Source organism: Cannabis sativa, chromosome 2 (assembly GCF_029168945.1).
Source record: "Cannabis sativa cultivar Pink pepper isolate KNU-18-1 chromosome 2, ASM2916894v1, whole genome shotgun sequence".
Lineage (NCBI taxonomy): Eukaryota > Viridiplantae > Streptophyta > Magnoliopsida > Rosales > Cannabaceae > Cannabis > Cannabis sativa.
Genome location: NC_083602.1, coordinates 15,783,851 through 15,800,965, shown reverse-complemented (window position 1 = coordinate 15,800,965; position 17,115 = coordinate 15,783,851). Strand labels below are relative to the sequence as shown.

Genomic DNA, 17,115 nt, shown 5'->3' with positions numbered 1-17,115 from the left:
TCAGTTGATGTCGTTAACATGTCGCAATTATGTCGCAAAACGTCGGTACAAAAGACGTTTCCACATTAAATGGTAATTAATGTGACATTTATTATCCCGCCTAACCAACTACTTGACTATGTCGATAACATGTCGCTCTGTGTCGCGACATGTCGCGAAAATTTCCCAGATTGCTTTGTGCATGACAAACATGTGTACAATTGTGTAATTCAATTTTTACATTTATTATCCCACCTTCCCAACTACTAGTTTTCTCTATAAAAGCCAATTGTCTATCTCATAAATTACATATTTTCTTAATTTTTTCCCTCTTAAGATAATTCTCTTAGCAATGTCTACTAGAAGGAACAATGGCAAATATCCGATTCTTACTCCTAAAGAGATCAAGCAGGAGCCTGATTGTGGGGAAATTACGCCTCAAATGCAAAAAGTGCTTGACGACATGAATCGTTTTGAAGATGAACGACTTATGAACGAGTGGAGGTTTCTAAAACTTGAAAAAAAATTTAACAAAACAGGTGTATGGCCGGCTCCACCACCAGGGTTCCCCGAAGGCTGCCGTCGCTGCAAGTTAGGTTATTTAAATGGTAAACAGGTGAAGCTTGGATCTCTATGCAAATATTGCAAGGCTACATGTCGCTTCATGTCGCAAATGTAATCGTTAAACGTCGCTAAATATCGACTTTTCATTGAATAAATAAAAGTTCAATTAATGTCGCAAAATGTCGCTAACTTAATCGTGAAACGTCGCTATTTTTTAATTTTTTCCAGAATTGATAAAAGTTCTTCCTACATCGCACCATGTCGCTAGTGTAATCGTGGAATGTCGCAGTTTTTAAATTTTTCCATAATTGATAAAAGTTCTTCCTATATCGCGACATGTCGCTAGTGTAGTCGTGGAAAGTCACATTTTCAGGACCTTCTCCAGAATAAAATAAATTTCCAAACATGTCGTGAAAGTGTCGCTACATATCGCAAAATGTCGTGAAATACACAATTATATACAAAAATCTGAGATAGTGAGAGTAAACAACCACATACCCAGAAAATAATGTCGATAAAACATAGTCATACATAAAAAAATACAAGTAACATGTCATAAACCATAATAATAATAATGCATGCAATTTCAAAACGAAAATGCTGCTCAAACCCTGGCCTTGGAAGTAGCTTTGTTGTGTCCCAATGCGCCACAGTTTGAACATTTGCGTGGTTCCTTGACTTTTTGACCGTTCGATGGAAATCAGTTAGTCCGTAGTCTTCCTGCATTGCTCTTTCTTGGACGACCTACAGGTTTCTTCTCCACTGGTACACCGATTCTCATGTTCTGCATGTGTTCTGGAAGCACCCATTCATCCTCCTCGCCCACAACATTAATTGTTGCATCGTAAGTATTCTTCCACGTCTCCTTTGTGTAATAGGGGGATGACAGAGCGTAGACAACGACATTCCGAGTAAGCGCTGCAGCACATGCATGGGGACAAGGAATTTTCAACAATTGGAACATGCCGCAAGTGCAAGTTCTCTCAACTAAGTTCACATCTCCGCCTTTTTCAAAGTCAGAACCGTCAGCACCTCTTCCAACATTAAACAATTGTGCACCGTTACGTAGGACACTTCTACGTCTACCATCCTCGTGTTGCTTTATCAAATCTTCCTCAAAATGAGTTGCCAAAGGGGTAACACACTTACTTGCCTTCTCCAGACGGTTAGCAAACCAATTTTGTAGTGTGAACCTTATGAACTCAACTAGAGTAGTTATTGGATATGCCGGAATTCTTCGATCACGTTGTTAAGGCTTTCTGCAGCGTTGTTTGTCATGATGTTGTACCTGTCTCCTAGACAATAAGGACCAGCCCATTTTTCTAATCCTATATTGTCAACATAAGCAGCGATGGGAGGATCCATCTGTCGGAGCACCTGCAAATGTCTATCACATTCCCTCTTCGACCATGCGTAAGCGGCCAACCATATTTGCGTGTTACATACATCAGTCTTGAACTTGTGGGTGACATTCATAGAAATATGTTTGTAGCATGCACAGTGGCATGCTTCGGGGAAAATAACCTCGACAGCATGTTCAATGCTTTGATGCCTATCCGATACAAACACTAAGTTTTCAACCTCCCCAATCGCTTCCTTTAACTTCTGCAAGAAATACTTCCAAGAGTCATGATTCTCGCTGTCAACAATTGCAAAGGCAATCGGAAACAGTTGGTTATTTGCATCGTACGCTACAGCAACTAGCATTGTGCCCCCAAACCTTGTCTTCAAGAACGTGCCGTCGATACTAATCACAGGACGAAAAAACTTAAATCCCCTCCTACAAGCGGCCGGTGACCGAAACGGTACTTGAACTGTTATCCTCTGTGATAATGTACGTAATAGTACTCGGATTCTTCTGTTCCGGCACGTAAAAGTAACAGTGTAATCGACTATAAGGCTGCTTCTTTGGCGTACCCCTCGAATACATAAGTCCCTTCTCTCGGCACCTCCAAGCCTTCTCATAGCTCATCTTGATCCCATACTCCCGAAACATATCCCTTTGTATGTCTTTAGCTTTGTACTTAGTTCCATCGATTTGAACTTGTTCTTAATGAGGTGGCCAACAACCCAGTCTTGCTTGACGGTTATCAGCATGTCTAGAATCCAAGCTACATGTGTGTTCGTTGTGGAATACGGTAACCTCAAACATGTCACAACGTGCCCTCTTCCTCCCCCTCACTCTCCATTTGCAATCTGAACCCCTGCAAGTTTCATAAAAAACATCGGTCCCAGACTTCTTCACCATGAACTCAAAATTCATTTTCAATGCAAACCTTCCAACCACATTTTTCAATTCGATCTTATTTGTATACGGCTTGCCAACATATATTTCCCACGAATGTGTACCGGTAAAAGAAGTTGTATAAACATTTTTTTCCTCTATGTCTTCCCTTGTCCACACAATAGGTTTGAATTTTGTACAAACTTCAAAATCTGATGGTACAGTACTACGAGGAGGACACAGGCGGGCGCTGCGGGTGCACAGTGTTTCGTGATTTTCACTCCGAGGGGTTCTTCTTTCTTGCTCTTTCCTTTGCTCCCTTGGACGTGGTGGAGATGGTGGAGGTAGTTCTAACCTTAAAGAAGGTACTTCTATAGGTTCATGAACTTCCAACTCCGCATCACCATCCTCGTTCAAATCTACTATAGGATCATTGTTGTAAAATGCACCATCAAACTCATTGAACTGGTCAAATCCATAGTCAACCCTATTATCCTCCTCTATATTAGTAGGGGCTGCTCATTCATCCCTACTAGTGGATGCATTTACGGGACAAAACTCCCAACAACACTTCTTGGGAGGACGAGCTTGGCGGAGTAGGCCCCAAAAGCGCATGCCTTTTAACCTTAGGCACAAACAGTGGCAGCAAGTTCTCCACACTCATTTTTGCCTTCATTCTTAAGAACAATCTTACTTGACTATCTTTCACTAAAACTTCAAGGCGGTATCATATTGCCTTTCATGTACATATAACACACCTCTATTTTCAGTTCATACACAATAGGGTCTATATCCAACTCTTCATACAAAATATCATTCATCTTTTCTAAAGTAGTGTCAACCTCAAACATTAACATCTTACTTTTTGGATTATTGAATATCCAGTTGAAACCTTCAACTGCCCAAGCCCCATCATATAGTACAACTACAAACACATTTGAATCTGCAAACCAAAATGACCACAAATTATAACAAACCAATATGTCGCAAGATATCGCGAACCTATCGCTACTTATCGCGAAATAATTACAAAAAACAGTAAGTCGACAAACGTCGCGAACATGTCGAGAAAAATAAAAATATCCACAATATAACACAATAATTCTATGTGTCGCGACTTGTGTCGCGACATGTCGATACATGTCGCTAAATGTCATCCCTAACCTCTTGTCAGCTCTTAATCGCTAAATGTCGCTAACCATGTCGAAAAATATCGCTAAAATTGCAAAAAAAAACCAGTAAACTCGCAGACTTGCTGCATTTCGTGTTTCATTGACAAAGGGTGTCAAAAGGGTACATAAAAACCACAGATATGTGTAGATCTATTACTTTCAACATAAATACATCTAAATCAAACAATAATTACTAAAGAAATTACATACCCATTATTGTTTAAAGGAATGACTTTCTTAGAGCTTTGGTTGGGTTTCAAGTTCCCTTTGAGTAAGTCGGCCGTGACACTAGCTCCGGTGGTGGCAATGTGTGTATTGTAGAGAGAGAGAGAGAGAGAGAGAGAGAGAGAGAGAGAGAGAGAGAGAGAGAGAGAGAGAGAGAGAGAGAGAGAGAGAGAGAGAGAGAGAGAGAGAGAGAGAGAGAGAGAGAGAGAGAGAGAGAGAGAGAGAGAGAGAGAGAGAGAGAGAGAGAAATCCGAGAGATAGAGAGAGAGAAAGTGTTATGAATATTTTTTGTTTGTTTTAGGGGTAAAATTGTAAGGGAAAAGTGTTTTAAGTATAGTTTCCATAATGTAAAAAATGCTAGCATAGTTTTAGTGTATTATATATTTTTAAGCATATATTGTCAAATTTCCCTTAGGTAATGCATTTTTATTTTTTAATTTTTAAAATAGGGTTTGAGATTTTGATCTTTGAGAATTTTTTTAGTTATTGCGACTACATTAATGTACTCTTTAAATGCGATTATATATACGTATTTTTATATCTACAATAAAAGAATAAAGTATATCCAAAGAGTACGAAAATTGATAGATTTCTAATCACAATAAACATGTGGCAAATCATATAAATCAATGACTATTAGAAATCTTCCCATAAAATTATATGAAAAGAAAAAACAGTCCATCTTCCCATAAAAATTAGGTATTACCAACCCATTATTTAACCTAAAATGAAAAGAAATACCAAACCCAATAGCCATCACATTTATACATTTGTTGATGAAATATATATATTTAAATTTTTTGTTGATGATATTCGAGTAAAACAAATGATTCAAATCCAATAATTAAGCACTCACAACAAGTGAGCTATAATAGCTAAAAGGTAAAATAAAATAGCTAAGAGTTTAAAATTGAGCTCAATCAAATGCTTTAAACTCTTAGCTATTATACATATTTTCAAACTCCAATAAACTCTTCTCTACATATAACTCAATGAATAGTGAAGAGGTAAACATATTTTATATTTTTTCTTTTTATTTTTTGTTTTTTTAATTAATTTTTTATTCATTTGTGTATTGTGTTTTTATTTTTATTAATAAAATATATGTGAAGATATAATATTTAAATGTTATAGAGAAAAATATAAAGAAGCTGATGTATGGTTTAATGTAAATGTGTGGTGTAAAATAAAAAAAGTAAAGTTTTAGTGAGGTATTTTAAAGAATAAAATAAAAAAGCTGTTGAGAGTGCTCTAATGTGATGTTACACTTAATATTTAATGAATTTCATACAACAAAAATTTCATTGTTACTTTAATGTATATGTTATATATTATTTTAATATTTTTAAATTATATTAGGCAATTTACTTGTTAGCTTTAACTATTTACATAATTAAAATTTAAATTTAATTATGAAATATAAAATATTTATATAATTTTTATTTTAATATATAATAAAATTATCTTTTTTTATATATAAAATATGTACTTAATTTTTATTTTTAAATATATATAATAATAGTATAAAATTAATAAAGAATATGTATTAAAATTAATGTAAAAAACTAAAAAATATTGTTAAACTAAAATTTTATTACATAGTTACATTTTATATAAAATAGATATACAGATAGTTAATCTGCAAAAGGTGAGGAGACTAGGTGAGGGTATTTTATAAAATATTGATAATATAATTGGTGAAATTAATATTAATGATCTTTTCAAAAATATAAGTGACATGACACGCATGTGTATGTGTGATATAATTTGGTGCAATGCGAAGTGGAAGTGTTTGTTTGACTGTGTGTCTCAGTAGTCATACTTAAATGATTATTGTTATTGGGTATCAACGATATACAATATTTTTTTATAAGTGATACCTTATAATTGATTAGCGATATTGTTTAAAAATTATTTTTTTTAAATATATAAGATTCGATATTTAATTGCACCAATAATAATATGAGACTAATAAAAATATTAAGTACCTACTAGTAGTACATTTTAACTAAATTATATTGAATTGAAAAAGAAAATAAGCTACCAAACCAATAATGATAGAGCCCGCGCAAATGTTCAATGATGTGAGAATTCCAGTTCCAACTAAATATATCCACGTTCTATTAACTTATTATGTAGTTGTTGTACTCACCCATGTGAGTATATTTACCAAATATTACACAAACCACCTAATTTTTATTTATGTACATATTTATCTGTCTTTAAAGGAAGAGAGGAAAAAAAATCAAAGCTTAATTTTTCTTAAAACTTAACCATATATAAGGAAAATCATTGTCATTATCAATAATATATTGATTAGAATGTTCTTACAGTTTTGAGAGATTTTGTGTGTATTGGGATTTCATATTCCTTCTATATCCTTAATTAAAGAAACTAGTCTTCAACATTATTATATTGTTTATGAGTAAAAGTAATGTTGGTCTTTAGCATTAGTCTTTCTTCCTTCAAATATAGTATTTGCTATATATTTTGAAAGAAACATAGTCTTTTATATGTAAGTGATGTTGAACTTGTGAATAATACTTTGGCAACAAAAAAAAGAAAGAAGGGTATAATATAAAGTAGATGGTGAAAGAGAGAAAAATAAATGTGGGAAAGAACATAAGAAAAGGATTCGACGTTGTTAACAATGTTGAGGTTTGCCTTGATTCTCATTGTGATTGTAATAATATTATTGAATTTGAAGACTAAATGTTCGAAATAGTTTGGAAATATTAGAATTAAAAACTTGAATAATCTGATTGCGGGTAGCATTATAATTTCTTTCCAACAACTTTTTTTTGTAAAAGTCTTTCCAATGGTACTTGAAAATAAAAAAAAAAATTCGTTAAAATTTTTTTCTTAATACAAGTTCTTCTATATGTTCTAATTGACTTCAAATTATTTCTTTCTCTTTCTACTTCTTAACTACAAATCAAACTCAAAAAATATATATTTTTTTTGAATGGAAATTTCATCTTATTACTGAAATTAAACCCTCACATTAGCTACCAAACAATGTAGCAATTCAGTTGGAACAGTCTCCAAACTAAAAGTACGATCATGATATAATCTAGCAGCTCTAGCAAACTTGTGAGCCACTACATTAGCCGATCATTTAACAAAAGACACAACAACATTATTAAGAGATGCAAGCATCATTTAACAATCTTGAATGACGCTACCAAACAAGGATATCATATCAATGGAACTATGAAGAGCTTGCACCTCACACAGAGAATCGATTTCGATGTAGACTTGAGGCCATTGACTCTCTTTCAACCAACTCAGCACCTCACGAATGCCTATTGCTTCTGCAACAGCCACATCCACTTGAGCCGAAGTGTACTTCAGCCTTCCTTCAAGCAACAGACCATCTGAACTTCGAGCAACCATACCCAAACCGAAGCTCCTTCCATCATCAAAGACTGCCGCATCAACGTTTACCTTGACACTATTATCAGCAGGAGGTGTCCACTGCTCACCAACATCGGCAGCCATAAGAATAGGCCACGATGAATCCGAAGATACCTGAGCAGCTTTCCATTGATCAAGGTAGCGAAACGCATAAGCAACCATGTCTTTAAAGATAAACAGTTTATTGTTCCAAATCAGGTTGTTCCTGGCTCCCCAAACAGTCCAACAAATGGACACAACTCTGCAATTAACAACATCAGAATTGTTGCTGAAAGTAGCAGTGCACCAGTCGAAAAAACTTGCACCAGAATTCACAATGGTGCCAATTCCAACACGATCCCAGCATTTTTTGACCTCACGGCATGTGACCAACGCATGGATTATGGTTTCTTGATCGTTGTGACATATCGAGCATAAAGGACTAACCTCAACACGCTTAGTACGCAGTTGGACCACCGTTGGCAAGCAGTTATTACACGCCCGCCAAACTAGATTCTGCATCTTTGAAGGAAGTTTCTGCTGCCACAACTTCCGCCAAAATGCATCGTCTGATTCATCAAACCAATATCCCTTCAATTTTTGCAAGAGAGCATAGGCACTTTTAACAGAGAAAATGCCGGAGTTTTCTTTGGACCAAACCAGATGATCAAAGGTTCTAGTAATGTTGAGAGGAATGGCTTTGATCAAATCACGGTCCCTTTCCTCAAAAAGATCACACAGAATATCATCATCCCAAATTAACTCCCCTATTTTCATAAGAGCATTAACAATGGCATTAACCAAGAACGGGTGATAAGATACAACCTGGGGGTTTCCATCATGGGGAAGCCATGGCTCTCCTAGAATCGGTATTCTACTACCATCACCCACACACCATCTAATACCATGTCGTAAAAGCGACTGAGATTCCAAGATGCTTCTCCACACAAAACTCGGGTTCGAACCCAATTGAGCATTAAGAAAATTACCATTAGGAAAATACCTAGCTTTGAACAAACGAGAAGCTAATGACTGAGGACGAGTAAGCATGCGCCACCCTTGTTTTCCAGAAGAGAGAGATTGAAATCTCGGAGATTACGAAATCCCATCCTTCCTCCTCTTTTATGAAGGCAAAGTTTATCCCAAGCCATCCAATGAATGCCTTTGTTATCATCTTATGAGGTTTTCCACAAAAACTTACACATTGCTCTTTCAATATCATTAATGATCTCAAGAGGCAATAAAAACACATTCATAGCGTAACTAGGAAGCGCTTGAACGACTAATTTTATAAGAACCTCTTTTCCTCCTTTAGAAAGAAACTTTCCTTCCCAACTTTGCAGTCTTTTCTTCACCTTATCTCTTAAGAACCCCAACACTGAAGTTTTATTTCTGTTCATTGTACTTGGTAACCCCAAAGAGAAACTACCTTCTTCGGCCACAACCATATGGAGGTAATTACAAATCTGCGTTTGGATAACAAGGTCAGTATTGATGCTGAAGAAAATAGAGGATTTTGTAAAGTTTACTTGTTGACCCGAGGCACACTCAAATTTATGAACTAACTCTTGAATTCTTTGTGCTTCTTGGAGTGTTGCTTTATAATAAAGGTAGCTATCATCCGCGAAGAGCATATGCGATATTCTTGGTGCACCATTTGCAACTTTACAACCATGAATCCACCCATTTCTTTCATACTTGTAAAGTAAAGATGATAAACCCTCTGCACAGATAATAAACAGATAAAGAGATAGAGGATCCCCTTGCCTTATGCCTCTAGAAGGATAAATCGGACCAAACTCATAGGCATCATGGATTATTTTGTACTTGGCTGTCGAAACACAAGTCATGATTAAGTGAATCCAATTTTCCACAAAGCCCATTTTCCTTAACATAGCTTCAAGAAAGGGCCATTCAATCCTATCATACACCTTACTCATGTCCAGTTTGAGCGCCATGAAACCCGTTTTCCCTTTCCTCTGCCGTTTTAAGTAGTGAAGGACCTCAAAAGACACCAGCACATTATCAGATATTAAACGCCCCAACACAAAAGCACTTTGAGAATCAGCAATAATAGCATCCATGAACAGCTTCATACGGTTGGTCATAACTTTAGTTATCACTTTGTATAAGACATTACACAGAGCTATCGGGCGTAGATCTCGCATATGTTGTGGGTTTTTCTTCTTTGGGATTAGGACAATATTGGCTTCCCCACATTCATCCTCAAGAACACCATTCTGAAAAAAATGCTGAACCATTTGAGTAACATCTCCTTTAACAATTTGCCAACATCTTTGATAAAAAGCCTGGGTCATTCCATCAGGACCTGGACTTTTATCCGGATGCATTTGAAAAATTGCCTTCCTTACCTCCTCTTCCGAAACTGACTTGGATAGCTCTTCATTTGCAAAAATTGGGACAATAACCGAGACACTATCAATTACCTCCTGGCAGTGAGTGTTACCAGTGGAAAAAATAGAGTTGAAATAAGAATTTATCACATTAGCTAGACCATTGTTCCAATCAACCCAATTTCCATGATCATCTTTAAGTTGCAAGATAGTATTGTGTTGTTTACGGCTACTAGCTGTTTTATGAAAATACTTACTATTTTTGTCACCACCTTTTAACCAAAATTGTTTGGCCCTTTGCTTCCAGAACGTCTCCCGCTGCTCAAGAATTTCAAATAATCGGTTTCTAGCTTCAGTATATTGTTGAACCGAAACATCATCCATCTTAGGCTTCAAAATAGACATGGTGGTTTTGCATTGTTGAATTCGAGACTTGAAGTCCCCCGTTATCTCCTTCCCCCACCGAGCTAGACCATCCGCACACAAACTAATCTTACCCGATGTACTAGCATTCGATTGAGTCTCCCAACAATCCTTAACAAGCTGATAACACATAGGTTCAGAAAGCCAAGCATTCTCAAAACGAAAACGACGAGGAGTACGAAATGAAGTCCTCACAATCGGCTCTAAAAACAGTGGGCAGTGATCCGATGTTGAGGCTTCCGAATTGGTTAAAGTTGCTTCGGGAAGCAGAATACGCCAAGAATTAGTGATCATGGCTCGATCTAAACGCACTTCGACCCACTCACCAGTACCTCTACCTCTTTCCCAAGTGAACGGATAACCCAAAAGATCCAAATCTTCCAAGCTGCACTCGTCCAAACAACTTTGAAACCCCTGTAGCAACCATTGAGGGTACGGGCGTCCCCCTTTTTTGTCCTCCTGACTGAGTATATTATTTAGATCCCCGATTACACACCATGGAAGGGTCGAGTTCCTTGCCAAAGTCTTCAAAAGGGTCCATGTTTGATCTCTTTGGGCTCGGTTTGGTTCCCCATAAACCCCCGTGATTCTCCACCAATTTCCATCAAGTGTAGCTATTTTCATGTCAATATGGTTTTGGAAAAATCCCAACAAAGACCCCTCATCTTTATTTTTCCAAAGAAAGGCCAAACCGCCACTAAGCCCATGAGCTTCCACAACAAAAATTCCTTCAAAACCCAATGCACGTCCTACCCAATCAACTCTATCTTTTTGACATTTTGTTTCACACAAAAAAACAAAGTTAGGTTTCTTATGAGAAATAATCTCTTTTAGGAATTGAAAAATCTGTTGGTTCCCAAGCCCCCAACAATTCCAGCTCAAGACATTCATAATGCTTGGCGGGCCTGGAAACCAGAACCCCCCCCCCCCCCCCCCCCATTCATGTTTTTTGGATTCTCATTTTCTACTGTTGGCATACTAACATCTTGGTCTAACATTTCAAAAATGCCATTACCATTTAATCACTTGCCCGACCCAATTATAGAAGTATTCGGCCCAATACTTTGGTCCATTACATTCTCACCTAACCCTTCTTCCACATCAGTTCTCCTTCTTTTATTTTCTAACACCAATAAAGCATTAATATTAAAACTATCCTCAGATGCCACCTCATTCCCACCTTGAGTTGACTTTTCCTTAGCCTTAGGATCTTCTTCCAATAAATGAGGTAAATTCCCACGTAAGAGCTACTCAGATTTTCCAATAGTAGGCAGATTGGCAATCGGCCCCTAATTCTTCTCTTCACCATTATTACTCTTTGATGCTCCAGCCCGCCAGTCACGGGGGCCTTGTAGCTTGCACCTTATTGGAGCCATGGCGAATCGATAGTATGTTGTCTTCTCCGTGGCGCCGCCTTCAACGATAGATCAAATATTTCATGAATCAATTCAGCAGGGGTATCAAATAATCGTTCACAAAACCACTCGGAATGTCTCAATATACCACAAATAAAACAAAAAGTGGGTAAGTCCTCATATTTGAATTGGACTGTGCACGTTTGCCCATTCTTCCTTTCTAGTGTCATTTTCTTCTTCAGTGGCTTTTCCACATTGATAGTGGTACGAACTCTAAGATAGTCTCTCCAAACTCCTGTGAAATTATTAGGATCCGATTTCACGAAAGTTCCAATATAATTCGCCATATGCCTCAGTGTACTCTCAGACATAAAACCTGTCTTCATCTCATGGCACTGTATCCAGACATCCAACCGATTAAGGTTCATTTGTCTGGGATTTTCACCCGGTTTCACTCGCTCAAAAATCAAAGGGACACGATCAAATGTCCACGGACTACCATCAATAACTCTTGTAATATCAATCTCATGATAAAATTGAAATAGAAAATGATTCGGATCAAGTTCTGTAACGTACAAACCTCGATTAAGTTGCCACAGGGAAGCCATTTTGTGTTGCATGGCTTGACAATCTATATTGCGTCTAGTAAGAAAACGACCCACCAAGCACCATCGATCGTCAATCTCCGATAAATCACCATCATCATCTTCTAAAACCAGTCTGTCATCCTCCTCTTCGATCACCACATTCTCATGATCATTCATTCTTTCTCCAATCATAAATAACATCATTCCAGGTGTTAAAAATGGGTATGTATCAAGTACATATAGCACAACCACAACGCAATATCTATACTGTGAGTAGTGATGGTTCTTTTTTTTTAGATACTAGAGAATTTATTGTACACACTGGCAGCACAAAATTAATCGTAATTATTCCCGTAAGAAAAATCTAATCTCCAATCACACCTTCTCTTCTCTATTATATATGTAAATTATATCTTAAAAAAATAAATAAATAATTTAAAATCAGAATTCAAACTAAAAGAGCCAAACAAGTCCTAAACCAACGACCAAGAATTTAGACAACAACGACGCCGATGCAGACGAATCCGAGTCCCGTTCTGTATCATCGGAAGCGACCTGTTTCGGATGATCGAAATTTGCAGGAACATTGGTATCCGGAGCCGAATCGCCTTCGTCTTCTCCGGACTGAGGACTGACGGGACCAGGGGAATTTTCGGTGGGTTCTTGGAGACTCTTGGGAAGGCCTTTGCCGTGAGCTACAGAGATTTGGAATCTCTGACCGTCGAAGCACTGATCACCGTCGTAGTCGCCGGAGAAGAAGAACGTTTTGCCTTCTTTTAAGAGTGGCACCGGTACTGTGATCGGTCTGGTGGCGGTGTTTGAAGGATCCGCCGTGGACCACTGGGTGGTGTCTTTGTCTGAAGCATCGTCGTAATCGCAGAGTTTGTATGTCGTTTCGTTATAGGTTTGGACCACTGTGTGGTTGGTGTTTGTGTTGAAAACTGCATTTTTCAGTTAAAACAACCAAATTATTAAAAGTTATAATAAACTAGTTAGCTACATGCATTAATATCGTAATTTTTTTTGAATAGGTTAATTAGAATTTTTATCTCTGAATTTTGAGAACTTTTAGTCATAGTTTAGAAATCAAATAGTTTAGTACATAAATAATTAATCATCTCAATAGTTCTGGAAAAATTTTAAAAGGTGAAAAAAAAAAATTTAAGGAACATCATTTTAAGGAAAAAATATCCTAATTACCCTTTTGAATAATATTAATTACTGTCTACTTAAGGCAGAACAATGAGTTTACAGACTCACAAAGCTTAAAGTTATTACTAATTATATTAGAAGATAGTGTTTTATTAATTTATATTAAACGCCACCAATGCAACTATACCAACTCAATGGTTTATTAATAAGGATTTTCTCCTAATTATGATATTAATGAACTCTTTTATTATTATGTTTGTCTATATATATATTTCGAGAATAACATTTGTTTTTTAAGCTAGTAAAGAACAATAAAAAATGTTAATAAGTAATGCCAAGAAAGATAAGTATATACCAATGACAGAACCGACCATTTTGTTTTCTTGTTGGTTTTTGATAAGGAAAGTCTATTATCGTCTTATCGACCGACCGAGACTATAATAAGAAGAAGTAGTAATATTCTAAGAGAGAATGTATAGATAAAAATAAGGAAATAAAGTACATTAGTTGTGTGATGACTCGTACACAAGTTTTCAATGTATAAGGCTAAGGTACCACGTGAAACACAGCTGGGGCTACATGGGATTTCCAAATTCTTATGGGTAACACTAACATGTGCCATTCCCCTTTCGTAAAGGTACATGTGTCATTTTATGAGTGCATATTTCTCTTATCTCTACACTTTTTTTTTTTTAATTATTATTAATATTAATTTCTTTCCACTTAGATTGAGGCAATCGTGGAAAAAAGCATTCCATGTTACTTGAAAGTACGGAAAATAGAAACATACCATGTTCCATGTATTTCCAGATAAACATGAAAAATTAAAAACAAACCCAAAAGAGTAAAAACGGCAATAGAGAGAGAAAGAAAAAAAAAATAAAAAAATAAGGATAAAACAATGTAAAGAATTTGCTAAAGACCACAGGCTCAAAATTTGTTTTATGAAAATTAATTTGGCCAGAAACAGAGTCATCGAGCAATTGAATTGATGCAATTAATTAACAAATTTCTATATCGAATGAAAACATTAAGCAAGACTTTCAACAATATCAAACTTAGAATTATAATTGAAATTGATATATATGTATGATGAGTACTTACTGAGAAAATCTCCCAAGATAAAGTTGTTGCTATCAGCCCATTTCTGGTAATCAACAGTGGGCTTTTCTGATTTGTCATACCAACCTAAGGAGTCTCCAACTGTGTAATTCTTGTAAGCTTCTACAGATCTTGATGAAAGAGGCAAAACTACAGAACAGAAGAAGAAGAAGATGGACAAGGATTGAAGCCCAAAAACGTCTCTTTTGGTGATCACTTCCATTTCTTTTGGGGATTGTAAAAACGTTGGCTTGATATTTATTTTTGTAATGATGCTTTTGATTTTCTTATAACATATAAATAGAGTTATGTGGCTCACAATTTCAGAGCTGATAGTGATTTTTATTTTTATTTGTTTATTTAAATTTATATAACTTAGTCACTGAGATGTATTAAGGACTGAACTGTCATGTTGTTGGGCTAGTTACTTCATACTTGATATTTGTATCTTTATCTTTCTCTGTGGAATTACCAAAATGGTCTTTCTTAGTTGTCGGTCTAATAATATAACTTGCTATTTTATTTTAATGTTTGGCGTAGGATAGAATAGAATAAATGTGTTTGGAGGTAATGAAATGGAAAAGAAATAATTTCTATTTCATTTTTTTGTTTGGTTGAATATTAAAGTGTTAGGATGTCATTCTTATGGAATGATTTTTTTACAATTTTAGTGGAATGACAATTCTATTTTAAAATTGAAGGAAAAACCATTTTAATAATTTTTTTATTAATTTTTTTTTATGTATTTTAAATTTTATTTCTTCCAACTAAACACCACCTAAGTGAGTATTAGTGGTGCCTAATATTTTTTTAGATATGTTGATTTGCAATTAACTTGTGATACTTCTTAAAAATTATTACTTTAAATTATATGTGATTCAATACTTAGACTAATAATAATATTAACACATCAAAAATTATTAAGCATTTTAACATTTCTGTAGAATAAAATAGAAGAGGGGAGAAGCTTTTTCTATTTTTCTTCCTTTCCAAAAATATGTTAATATCCAACGCAAAATAATTAATTAAGCTGGGGAATAGGCAATCGAAAAAGTAGACTTGTAACCTAATTTATATATATTTTTTTTCTTAAAAAAAATTATATTTACATTAATGTATAATTTTTTGTTTGTAATTATTTGTGTATGATTGAGGAATATCTCATGCCAGAAGATATATTATTAATTTTTTTTTTCTGGCTGACATTAATTTCCCTAAAAAAATAATAATAATAATAATATAAAGAATGCTTGTTTCTTCGGCTACCTTTAATCCTTTGGCTCTTTTACATGTTTCACTACTCTCTCCAATCTGGATAAAGTGGATGTTGGATAAATTCCCATACTATTGTCCCATAAATAAAGTTACAAGGAAAAATAAATTAGATCTATTTACAAAGCCTCAACAGACCATTATAACTCATAGAGTTGTCGGTTCTGTTGTCATAGGCCTAGATCTTTATTTCTCTTTACAATATAAAAGGAAGCAAATAAATATCTCAAGACTCTAACAACTTTCAGCATTACAAGGAAAATATCTCAACAGATTACAACAAACTTTCTCAGATCAGAAACAAACACAACAACAACATCAACAACATTATAAATAAGTGGTAACCTTCCACTTTGAGGTAGAGAACCATTTCGGCCCAGCAGAAAAAATAAAGGCAGTAGCCTTGTGTTTCCTTTGTAATCAACCTCAGAAACAAGAAAAGAAAAATAGAGAGTTAGTGAGAGATATTGTAAGGAAAATCAAGAGAAATAAAGTGAAGAAAAAGAGAGATTACCTGGTGGCTTTTGTAGCATGGAATCTCCATAACTTGTAATCAGCCTTTGACATTCATAATAGAGATTCAAGCAACTTTGAGGGTCGCTTGACGGAGACGTACCTCTGATTTAGAGGGAACTCCGAAATCAATTGTTGTGGTGTTTTTACTCTTGTGTTTCGTTGCTGGTTTTCTGGTTTTAGTTGGTATTTTTCTGGTTGTGTTGTTCTTCTTTTCTGCAGGTTTTTGAAGCTAGTAGGAGGAAAAGAACAACAAGGGTTTCGGCTGGGATTTTTGTTGTAGCAAAGAAAGAGGTTCGGCTAGGGTTGCTGCAGCAAGGAAAAAGAGGAAGAAGAAAGAAAACGCAGCAGTGTTTTCTGCCATTGATGAGCTGCTGCGTTTTGCAGCAAGAGAGAAGAAGGAGGTGAAGAAGCTTGCTAGGGTTTTTGCTTGCTGTTCAAAGAAAAGAGAAGAAGGAGAGAAGAGGAGTTGGGCGGCTGCACTTGTTTGAAGAAGGAAATAAATGTGCTAGGGTTTTCTAGGAGAAGAAAATAAAGCTTTTATATTAAATAAAGGCATCAGATTTTTTAAAAAGATAAAATCTGATATTCAAAGGGGCATATTCGGTTTTGGGAAGGCATATTCCCTTTGGATCCGCACCAGAGTAAAAAGTCAGATTTGCCCTTACCTTTATGAACGTTGGGGTGTTGGAGTGGGGGTAGTTTAGGCATCTCGGGAATGACAGCTATTTCCCACAGTGGTATCAGAGCTCGGGGAAGCAAGAAGATTGAACAACACCTGGAAACAACGTCAAGAAA

General features: G+C 35.7%; 3 protein-coding genes and 1 long non-coding RNA gene across 5 annotated transcripts in view; all 4 read right to left on the bottom strand.

The window, feature by feature from the left end:
- Window positions 1-1,243: 1,243 nt before the first annotated feature.
- On the bottom strand, window positions 1,244-2,508 carry LOC133034154 (uncharacterized). Its single transcript, XM_061109187.1, has 2 exons — window positions 1,832-2,508; window positions 1,244-1,736 (listed from the first exon to the last, which is right to left on the bottom strand). The coding sequence occupies exons 1-2, from the start codon at window positions 2,506-2,508 to the stop codon at window positions 1,244-1,246; spliced, it is 1,170 nt and encodes a 389-aa protein (XP_060965170.1).
- A 6,227-nt stretch (window positions 2,509-8,735) lies between these two features.
- Window positions 8,736-12,456, bottom strand: LOC115720103 (uncharacterized). The gene is made up of 4 exons (XM_030649265.2): window positions 11,841-12,456; window positions 11,653-11,751; window positions 11,422-11,550; window positions 8,736-11,104 (listed from the first exon to the last, which is right to left on the bottom strand). Exons 1-4 carry the CDS (start codon window positions 12,454-12,456, stop codon window positions 8,736-8,738), a joined length of 3,213 nt encoding a protein of 1,070 aa, XP_030505125.2.
- Window positions 12,457-12,542: 86 nt separating this feature from the next.
- Window positions 12,543-17,115, bottom strand: part of LOC133034790 (early nodulin-like protein 18) — a 72,149-nt gene continuing 67,576 nt past the window's right edge. Inside the window, exons 1-2 of one of the 2 annotated variants that reach the window (XM_061110181.1) lie at window positions 14,536-14,936; window positions 12,543-13,220 (exon numbers count right to left, since the gene is read on the bottom strand). In XM_061110181.1, coding sequence (XP_060966164.1) covers window positions 12,733-13,220; window positions 14,536-14,755 — 708 coding nt within the window. In that variant the 5' untranslated portion in view covers window positions 14,756-14,936 and the 3' untranslated portion in view covers window positions 12,543-12,732. Of the gene's footprint in view, window positions 13,221-14,535; window positions 14,937-17,115 lie in introns of those variants that run through there. The other variant, XM_061110180.1, reaches the window with a different exon arrangement.
- LOC115716176 (uncharacterized) lies at window positions 16,005-17,091 on the bottom strand. Its single transcript, XR_009686134.1, has 2 exons — window positions 16,319-17,091; window positions 16,005-16,229 (listed from the first exon to the last, which is right to left on the bottom strand). It is a non-coding gene; the product is annotated as an uncharacterized LOC115716176 (long non-coding RNA).

What these genes read in the sequence shown, in the direction of transcription:
- LOC133034154 (XM_061109187.1), bottom strand. Translation starts at nt 2,508, where the DNA reads ATGAGAAGGCTTGGAGGTGCCGAGAGAAGGGACTTATGTATTCGAGGG. An exon ending in CCTTATTGTCTAGGAGACAG is followed by an intron (nt 1,737 to 1,831) that starts GTACAACATCAT and finishes TGAGTTCATAAG; the next exon opens with GTTCACACTACAAAATTGGT.
- LOC115720103 (XM_030649265.2), bottom strand. Translation starts at nt 12,456, where the DNA reads ATGAATGATCATGAGAATGTGGTGATCGAAGAGGAGGATGACAGACTG. An exon ending in GCGGGCTGGAGCATCAAAGA is followed by an intron (nt 11,551 to 11,652) that starts GTAATAATGGTG and finishes ATTTATTGGAAG; the next exon opens with AAGATCCTAAGGCTAAGGAA. An exon ending in TGATGTGGAAGAAGGGTTAG is followed by an intron (nt 11,105 to 11,421) that starts GTGAGAATGTAA and finishes AATGTCAAAAAG; the next exon opens with ATAGAGTTGATTGGGTAGGA.